The 9,477-nt window shown below is 39.4% G+C and overlaps 2 protein-coding genes across 3 annotated transcripts; both read left to right on the top strand.

Annotated features, from left to right (window-relative positions):
* The first annotated feature begins 143 nt into the window (after nucleotides 1-143).
* LOC122869855 lies at nucleotides 144-4,765 on the top strand. 2 transcript variants are annotated; one of them, XM_044183206.1, is made up of 6 exons: nucleotides 144-1,771; nucleotides 1,915-2,160; nucleotides 2,254-2,619; nucleotides 2,728-2,847; nucleotides 3,493-3,530; nucleotides 3,813-4,765. In XM_044183206.1, the coding sequence occupies exons 1-6, from the start codon at nucleotides 1,708-1,710 to the stop codon at nucleotides 3,930-3,932; spliced, it is 954 nt and encodes a 317-aa protein (XP_044039141.1). In that variant the 5' UTR covers nucleotides 144-1,707; the 3' UTR covers nucleotides 3,933-4,765. The 2 variants fall into 2 exon arrangements, with proteins under 2 accessions (XP_044039141.1, XP_044039140.1); XM_044183205.1 differs by having other exon boundaries at nucleotides 146-1,771; nucleotides 1,915-2,619; nucleotides 3,813-4,764.
* Nucleotides 4,766-6,609: 1,844 nt separating this feature from the next.
* On the top strand, nucleotides 6,610-9,043 carry LOC122869850. Its single transcript, XM_044183193.1, has 5 exons — nucleotides 6,610-6,738; nucleotides 6,872-7,582; nucleotides 7,793-7,921; nucleotides 8,007-8,047; nucleotides 8,163-9,043. The coding sequence occupies exons 1-5, from the start codon at nucleotides 6,645-6,647 to the stop codon at nucleotides 8,280-8,282; spliced, it is 1,095 nt and encodes a 364-aa protein (XP_044039128.1). The 5' UTR covers nucleotides 6,610-6,644; the 3' UTR covers nucleotides 8,283-9,043.
* Nucleotides 9,044-9,477: the final 434 nt, after the last annotated feature.

Genomic DNA, 9,477 nt, shown 5'->3' with positions numbered 1-9,477 from the left:
TGCCCAGACTGTTTTAAGATCAGAAGAAATTATTTTAGCAATCAAACTAATAATAATAACTAAAAATAATAACTAGAAACTGAATATGCACTAATTTATTTCAATGTTTTTCTCAAAATCAGTGCAGTGGAATACAGCTAATCATTGCCAGAAACCCTCATGACCAGCGGTGCTTGGGGACTGATGTGCTCATGTTGGTGTAAGCCTGAGCATCTTATCATGTCCACCCACAGAAACCTTGTATTTCTGCCCGTCTTTTAAAACACAGGCTGTTATATTAACCAAGCGGCCATGATATGTGTGCTTGGGAAGGAGTCGGTGAGGCAGTGAACATCCCTATGTAACTAACTACTGTTACCAGCAATTATAGCCACATGTACCAATAATAGCCACAACAAAAAATATATTATTAAATTTGCTGACATAATACAGACATAATATTTGGTTACAGCAACATCAACAGCTCTTCTTCCTGTTGGCATTGGTTATTTCTTATGATTAATCTTTGAACAAATGTTCCAGCCCCCTGTTGTCCCATACAATGTCAGTCTGTCTGTGCTGACACTGACAACAACTCTCGCAAAAATGGATGGATATTATAGACAAGAAGTCAGCAAAATGTTCCTTTAAAAGTAGTATATGTAAGAATTTTAGTTTAAATTAAAAAAAATAACTAAAATTATCAAAAAATTATACAATTTTTTCAACAGTTTTGACGTTGTGTCAAAGACGTCTCGTCTATGTATTGTGTTGCATATCTACTGAAGATAGCATGCTAACCAACTAGCCCCGGCCCGTCCTGTCTCATGATACCACTTTGTACCTCGAGAGGTGATAGTGAGTAACTGTAGCGTCCACTCGGCCCTCAGTCCAACATGAGGGGATGAAGAAGTAGCGCTGCCCCAAGAGCAAGAAACCATGTTCGGCGGCACAGAACGAAGTGATAGAAATAGAAGCAAAACAAGATTTAACCTTGGCCTTGCTTTCCACCGCTGGAGACAGCTCTTGACAAGTAAAGGGATGAAGTTTGATGCAATGTTTCTTCTAGAGAAACACTGGTGAGTAAACAGATGAATTTAGTGATAGATTATAAAGGTAGCTAATTGTATAACGTTACTGACAGTGTTGACGTTTGCAAAGTTAGCAGTTTGTTAGAAACAAAGAAGGACCCACGGGAGTGACTGTGTACGATAGGGGTGGGCACCCCAGCTTTCTGTTGATATGTTGCCCGCAATTTGTATGAATTTGACTCCTTTATTAGCCACAGCTGATTTGTGAGGAGGTTGTATAGCAATCACAAATGTGCATGCTTTTAAACTCTTTCTAAACGATAAGACTGAAGACATCATCAACGGGCATACTTTAAATGTTACATGCATAACCTGAAAGTACCCTAATGAGTTCTTTTTAACACAAATTTACCATTTACAGAACATTAGCTTAACATTAACAACGTATAATAAGTCTTGCCATTGTCCACGAATGAATGAAAGAGAAGAAATCAGATAATAGAATGTAACGTCTCTCAAAAGACCTGCTTGAGCTCGCAGGTCAAGCATGCATTCTATGCATTCAAGGCAGCACTGAACATGTGTTCATTGTTTCCAAATAAGGATATGAGGTCCTACTTCTCGTCAGCCAATCAAACAGAGTCTTCTCTCTGAGAGTGGAGAACGTATTGAGATTCAATTCATTCAACATGGCAAAATGAACACGATGACACCTCTTAAGTTTGCTATGTATCTGACTTGTCTGTTCTTGGGAAGAATAGGTAAGTTGTCTTTCGTAAATGTATTTGTAAACAACTTCTATAGTTACTATGGTTCCAAATTTTGCATACAGGCTATAGCAATCTAGCAATAAACTTATATCATTGAATTAAATGTGCTCTTTCTGGATCTCTTTTCTCTTCAGCTCAGATGACTGAACTGAACTTGTCCATCTACGTGCGTCAAGAGAGTGGTTTTTATTCAGCTAATGTTGGTGAAAGCCTAACTTTGCGATGTTTCTATGAAGGTGATGCAGTGATGTTTTACTGGTATAAGCAAACTCTGGGACAGAAACCAAGGCTCATCTCAACCTTCTATAAACATAAAAAAAGTGCCACCCTTGATAACGAATTCAAGAAAAATCCTCGTTTCACACTAGACACAGGAAACGGTAAAAATCACTTGACAATCGCTGATTTACGCATTTCAGACTCAGCTACTTACTACTGTGTAGGCTCTTATGAATATGATTTGGAGTTTGCAGAGGGTGCTACTGTCAGTGTAAAGGGTTCAGGTTTGAACATCCAAGCTTTGGTCCATCAGTCAGCATCTGAGACCATCCAGCCAGGAGGCTCTGTGACTCTGAACTGTACAGTACACACTGGGACCTGTGATGGAGAACACAGTGTTTACTGGTTCAGAAACTCTGAAGAATCTCATCCAGGACTCATGTACACCCATGGAGGCAAGAATGATCAGTGTGAGAGGAAACCCAACACACAAACACACACCTGTTTCTACAACTTGCCACTGACAAGTCTGAATCTTTCTCATGCTGGGACCTACTACTGTGCTGTTGCTGCATGTGGACACATACTGTTTGGAAACGGGACCAAGCTGGACTTAGAGTGTAAGTAACATTATAGCAGATGTTTCATATATACTGTAGTTATGATTACTACCTTCTCATTATACTACAGCTCTGTAATGTCTCCTCCTTCTACGTCTGGATCTGTAGATGACTCTTTTCTCTTGGTGTATTTCTTGATTGGAGCTTTGGCATTCACCACCATCCTGGTTGGTGTACTGGCATATGCAGCATATACAATGAACAAAAGGAACAGCTGCCGATGTACAGGTAGGCTAACTGTCATTTTTTTACGACTACTGTATTTACTTAATTCCATGGTTTATTAGCTGCTAATCTCATCAGCAACAAAAATTACACCTTCAGTGATGATTTTCAGTCATCAATATTTGGAAAAATGAGCCAGTCAACGCGATTATTAACTAGAGAGGCCATACATAGATGGAGGCTTTCCACTGTTAAATGGTGTTGGTGTTACATACTGTAACACCAACACCATTTAACTGTAGTGGTTGTAGTATGCTGTAGTGGTTTTAGTATGGGTCTTTATTGATTCATTTATGTTGCTATGCTATTGTGCTGTGCTTCATTTTCCATCATATGGTAAATGGTAATGGACTGCACTTGTATAGCGTCTTTCCAGTCTTCCGACCACTCAAAGCGCTTTACGCTACATGCCATTCACCCCATTCATACACTCACGGCAGGTGCCAACTGCTCATCACAACAAAGAAACTAATCATTCACACACACACTCACACACCGAAGGCGCAGTGGACGACCTCTACCTCTAAGCCACAGCCCATATTTGAGTAGTAGTTGAATAGAAAAATCAAAAAGTTAAAAGAACTGGTCCTCTCACCACCATCTTAGTGAATTTTGAAAGCTTTTGTTGTTGTTTTTTTGTTTAACCAGACTCAAGATCTTCAGCTGCCTTGACTCCGAATGCAGAGGTGAGTATTTTTGAAATATTGCACCACTATAACAATACATAATACAGCACAACAACAATGTATAGGGGATGAAAAAAGTAACACCTGTGCAAATTAATGCAATTCAGTACAATCGCTCTTAAATACATACTGCATACAGTAGCTGTTAGGTGGAGCGCTGTTATATCAATGTGTGTTATACTGTACAGGTGTTTCTGTCGGTGTGTTCAATATATATGTGCATCAGACAAGTGATGTGTATTACTATGGTGATTAAATGTTAAAATTGTGTTTTATTGCTAGGATTACCAAGATTCAGACAACCTCCATTACGCTGCTTTGAGCGTACACAAGGTCAACAGATCAACAAGACAGAGGGGTGACACACAAAGTGAATGTGTGTACTCCAGTGTAAGGCAATAGAGCTGGAAACATTTCATTTGTACTTTGTTTCTGTGTAAGAAGAACTTGTCTATAAAGCTATATCATGCATTTTTTTTTCTAGAAAAGGAACATTGCTGTCACCTCAATATACTGAATGTTAAGTCTTTCCCTGCAATAAACTAATAAAACAAGTGCTTTCAGCCACCATGCTTTCTTGATAAAGTATGACCTTTGTTGTCAAAGGTGTTATTTTACTGTCACTATGACTGTAGCTTACAGTGTACAAACACACAATCACACACAACTCAGCTCTGTGGTGCGTGTGGGCTCAGGTAGGTAAGAGAGTGTTCACACTGGAAAATTCGCACTACTGACTGGGAGACGCTTTGTGGTAGTTATGTCTCATTTCCTGGTCATAATGTAAACATTGACATCGGTACAGTGGGCACACAGGAAGATTGGCTGATGTCATGGGGCAACACATTACAAGATGCAATTGTGCATTCACATGCTTGTTCAAAAATTATGGGTTTTTTTGGTTCAAGTGTGATTTCTCTCTCGCTCTTCACTAGACAAAAAAGAAAAACACTTGAGCATTTGCTCCCTAGTTGAAACAAAATTGCAAATTTATTCATAAAAATGAGTGAGAGAAGGAGAAAGTTCATAAGAGAATGTGACAAAGCCAAATTTAACAGAAAGTGAAACTTTATGTTATTGAGCCCTTCTTAGTGGTTACTTCAAAAGCAAATAAAACTCTCAGCAACAGTAAGGTAGCTAGCATGCTCACATTTCAAGTGCTTTTAATGTACTATACATTCTGAAATTTAAGAGGGACATTATCAGCTAGCCTCTGCAAACATCAAGCATGATTGATACGGATGTGACTCCTTCCAGATACGGCTGCATTCTCAGAAACAACACGTCATTTCTGAATACACATTTTGAACATGGAGGCAACCAATCTGTCAGATAGTGGGTGTCCGCCTTAAGTGTACTGATAAATGTCTTTCCCAAATTGTCTTTGCAGGTTGATTATTGTTAGACACAATAATGTTTATTGCTGACTGTACACCACAAACCCAGAGGTGTAAAGATCTCTTTTTAGCCTCTGTGTTGTCAGCAGTCAAAGATCATCAATCAATATACTTTGGTCATGTACTTTTCTAGGACCCTCTGCTCTCTTTGTCTTTGTGGTTTCAAACAGGAAGTCTCTGCAGTGTTTTCATGCGCAGCAGCCACACAGTAATGCCCAGACTATTTTACTAGATTATACCAATAAATCAGTGCCAAAAGGCTAAAAGAGGGTGTAATAAAATTAAAAAGCAAGTAATTTACACATTGCAACTCTGTAACATTAAAGGCAGAATGAGTAGGATTTTTCGGTTGCTGATTGTAAACACACGATTCAAAGTTGGCTCCTCCTCCCCAGCTCAAGGGGCGAGAGAGAGAGCGAACTGGAGAATGAATAAAGAGAGGGAGCGGCATTACGGAGAACAAAGCAGTGAGTAAGAGAAATAAAACGTTGTTTTCTGATTGTTTCACAGTGGCTACATTCTAAAGCACAAATAAAATCGCCCACATCTCCGCACAACGCTGCTGGAAGGAGCCACACTGCAGGATTTTGTGTGAATTCAGCCACAGCGCACGCTTCGTCCTGTCCCCAGCCTCTGCTCTCTGCGTGTGTGCACCTCAGCTCCGCTCTCGGTCAAACATACACTGCAGCTCTTTATACAACCATAGTCTCGCATAGCCAGACCTATGTCCACACTTCATTTTAGAGCTTTGCCAGCGCCAGAGATACATCTATGACACAGGCAGAGAGCAGGAGAGGAGACAGGTGGTCAAGATCAAATAATACCCTCTTTTCAGGAACATTTGTGCTGGTGGCATCTTTCGGGTTTAGCACAACTTTCAGCATTCACCTTTATCACTCCTGTGCTGAAGGTGGTGTTTCCATTAGTGGAAACTTCATCATCATAGCAGAGCTTGAACGCAGGAAGATTGACCTCTTGCCTGAAATATGTGATAACTTTAAAATGCAAACAACTTGCTTTTTTGAATATAGTGTGAGAAACGTTTGTCCTTGTGGAACAGGTGATTTGTTGGGGGCAGGGCAAGGAGCAGGCTGTGTTTTACACTGAAACAATATGTTGACCAAACACTTTACCCTACCCTTGTCCAAGTTGTTTTAGTTGCCTAAAGTTTCAATTCCTTAAAGTTTGCACTCATGTTGAGCTAAGCAGTGTTAAGTTGTGTTCATCTGGGTTGGTGTAGTAGAACAAATTACATTAATACAGCATCATACGTGAAATTCAGTACTTCTCCTAAGTCTTTTAATTCATTACTTTTCAGTTTTCTACATTAATCTGAAAGGAAATGTCTGATACATCTTGTGTCTTTGTCTTTGCGGTCGGTCCTCAAAGCCCACTCTAAATACCCACTGGACCCAGTTTCTGCTTCTGATGTCGACTAATGAAAGTGAGAGATCTGTGGACAGAAGATAACTCTAGTTGAGCATAACTAGATAACTTTTTTTTTTACCAAGTTATGCCTGTTGTTAGTGATTTTATGATCAGGCTCACGAGTAATATTGTGGTTCTAGTAGCATCTCTCCACGTGTCTTGACTCAAGAACCAAAATTGACAATGGAGGGGGAAATGAACATGTGTTCACTATTTCCAAAATAGGACATTCAGTGTCACTTCTTGTTAGCCAATCAGACAGAGTCCTCTCTCTAAGAGTAGAGAACATATGGGGGTTCTCTATATTCTTCAAGACATTTTGATCACTATGACATCTCTGAAGTTTGCTTCATATCTGACTTGTCTTTGCCTGTGGAGATTAGGTAAGTTGGGTCTTTTGTGGATGTATTTGCATCCTTACAAATTAATATTCATTGTTGGTATAATTTCTAATTATTATGAGAAACGTCTATCATTACATTGATCGCGACCTTTCTATGTCTCTTTTCTGATCAGCTCTGACAACTAATCCTAAATTGTCCTTGTCTGTGCGTCAAGACAATGGTTTTTTATCAGCCAATGTTGGAGACAACGTGACATTACGATGTTTCTATGATGGTGACAAGGTTGCAGCTATGTTCTACTGGTATAAGCAAACTCTAGGACAGAAACCAAGGCTTATCTCTACCTTCTTTAAACATGATAAAGCTGGCACTTTTACTGATGAATTCAGGAACAATCCACGTTTCACACTGGAGACTAACAATGGGAACAATCACTTGACAATCTCGGATTTGCACATTTCAGACTCAGCTACTTACTACTGCATAAGTTGCTATGCATACACTTTTGAGTTTGCAGAGGGCATTACTGTCAGTGTAAAGGGTTCAGGTTTGAACATCCAAGCTTCGGTCCATCAGTCAGCATCTGAGACCATCCAGCCAGGAGGCTCTGTGACTCTGAACTGTACAGTACACACTGGGACCTGTGATGGAGAACACAATGTTTACTGGTTCAGAAACTCTGAAGAATCTCATCCAGGACTCATGTACACCCATGGAGGCAGGAATGATCAGTGTGAGAGGAAACCCAACACACAAACAAACACCTGTGTCTACAACTTGCCACTGAAGAGTCTGAATCTTTCTCATGCTGGGACCTACTACTGTGCTGTTGCCGCATGTGGACACATACTGTTTGGAAACGGGACCAAGCTGGACTTTGCTGGTAAGTACTGTAAAATTCTAGCAGAGAAGTAATTCTTACTACTGCCTAATCAATTTTTACATAAATACAGAGATAACAGCCAAAAGGTGTAGCTCGACCAATATTGGCTTTTTCAGGCTGATACTGATATAGATACTTTGGACTTTGAAAAAAATCAATCATAAAACGTATTCCGTAGTTTTTGGTTTTAAAACGTATTTTTATCTACAGATGAGGTGAACTCTCCAGACCCTCTTGTGAATTTCTTGAGCGGAGCTTTGGTATTCACCACCATCCTGGTCGTTTTACTGGCTTTCTCAGTGTGCATGATGAACAAGAGAAACATCTGCCAATGTACAGGTAACTAGTACAGTTTTTATCTAACTGACTGTATTCACTGAAGATGGCTTTAAAAATAAAGAGCTTTTTCTGTGTTTCACAACAGCGTCTCAGAGAGTTTCAGCTTCTACCACAACAAATACAGAGGTGAATATTATCTATTTAAAAGAAAAATCTGACACATTTAACATTACAGCAGTTAGTTGTTTTGTTTATTTCTTTCATGTATTGTATTATGATTCATTAAAATACTTTTTGCCAGGGTTACCAAGATGCAGACAACCTCCATTATGCTGCTTTAAGGGATCACAGGTCCAACAGATCAAGAAAACCGAGAGACAACACCATGAGTGACTGTGTGTACTCCAGTGTAAGGCAGTAGAACTGGACATGTTTCATTTGTGTTTTGTTTTTGTGTAAGATGTTTGTTAACACCTGTCTTGAGAAGTGATGTACATTTTCTTAAAATACGAACAGTTTTGTCAACATTATACAAATACATAATGAATGTAAAGCCTTGGGTTGCAGTAAGCTACTTGAACAAGCTTGTGAAATGACAGTACAGCTGTCTGATGTGTTTTTTTTATGTGCTGGCAAAGGTGCCATCTTTCCACTGTCACTATACCTATTGTATCGGTCTCTCAGTGCTGGACTGTTGAAAACACCTTAACCACTGACAATGTGGACATGTGTAGTATGAAGCCTCACAGACCGGCAACACATTCTCTTGATTTAATGGTTCAAGGAATAGAACATCCGCTCCTCTGTTCTGGGAAATACTGTATGCCTTACTCTTAGTCTACATTTTTTGTACATGTTGCTACAAACCCACTGATGAATTTGTTTATAGCTTCCTTTGTGGTCTGCAGTCAAATGATCAGATCTCTGTATGCTTTGCTAAGGGTCGGACATATGCACATTTTCAAACCTGTGCTATCTTTGTTTTTGTGTCTGTGTGGTTTCAAGCAGGATGTCTTCACATTGTAAATTTTTTTCTACAAAAGCAACTATGTATTCAGAATCCTTTAATTCTTTTAGTAGACAATGAATTATTTTTTTCCAACAAAACCGGTATATTTAAAAGGCCAGATTCAATGATGCTGTAAGTGAAAGACCATAATGGAAATAAATCTTGAACTATTTCGTGTGTCCAGTTGTCTGTTGAACACACCTGGAAATGTAACTTCATCCTGGTCCTGCCCGTTGAAAGCCACTGTCAGGTGTATAGTAGCAACACTGTTACTCAAGCTTCTCATTGGTTGTTAGTCACGGCCAATGAGAAGCACATTCTCTGTTTGGGTAATGGAATATAACATGACAGACAGGCTGAGAGATAACAGAGCAGGAGGGTTTCCTTCTGTCTCATACAAATCGCCCTGTCTTAATAGTCTAACCTATTTCTCTCTCATTTACTTGCGGTGGATTGATTCTCAAAAATACAGAAAAAAGCTTGTTCTGTATCAGTTCAATACGGAACATGTCTTTTAGTTTTCAATTAGGGGATGATTCCGTATTTTATGGGACGGTTGGCAACCCTAACTACAGTGCACAGGGAATTTAGCATTCAAAGTTAGGGT

Source organism: Siniperca chuatsi, linkage group LG22 (assembly GCF_020085105.1).
Source record: "Siniperca chuatsi isolate FFG_IHB_CAS linkage group LG22, ASM2008510v1, whole genome shotgun sequence".
In the NCBI taxonomy this organism is placed as follows: domain Eukaryota; kingdom Metazoa; phylum Chordata; class Actinopteri; order Centrarchiformes; family Sinipercidae; genus Siniperca; species Siniperca chuatsi.
Note: the sequence above shows the minus strand (reverse complement) of the source record. Positions and strands in the feature narration are given on the sequence as shown.

Bases quoted from the DNA above. Each gene is read 5' to 3' on its own strand.
- LOC122869855 (XM_044183205.1), top strand. From the start codon at position 1,708: ATGAACACGATGACACCTCTTAAGTTTGCTATGTATCTGACTTGTCTG. The intron at 2,848-3,492 runs GTAGGCTAACTG...TTGTTTAACCAG, and splicing joins GAACAGCTGCCGATGTACAG to ACTCAAGATCTTCAGCTGCC. The intron at 3,531-3,812 runs GTGAGTATTTTT...TTTTATTGCTAG, and splicing joins CCTTGACTCCGAATGCAGAG to GATTACCAAGATTCAGACAA.
- LOC122869850 (XM_044183193.1), top strand. From the start codon at position 6,645: ATGGGGGTTCTCTATATTCTTCAAGACATTTTGATCACTATGACATCT. The intron at 6,739-6,871 runs GTAAGTTGGGTC...TTTTCTGATCAG, and splicing joins TCTTTGCCTGTGGAGATTAG to CTCTGACAACTAATCCTAAA. The intron at 8,048-8,162 runs GTGAATATTATC...ACTTTTTGCCAG, and splicing joins CTACCACAACAAATACAGAG to GGTTACCAAGATGCAGACAA.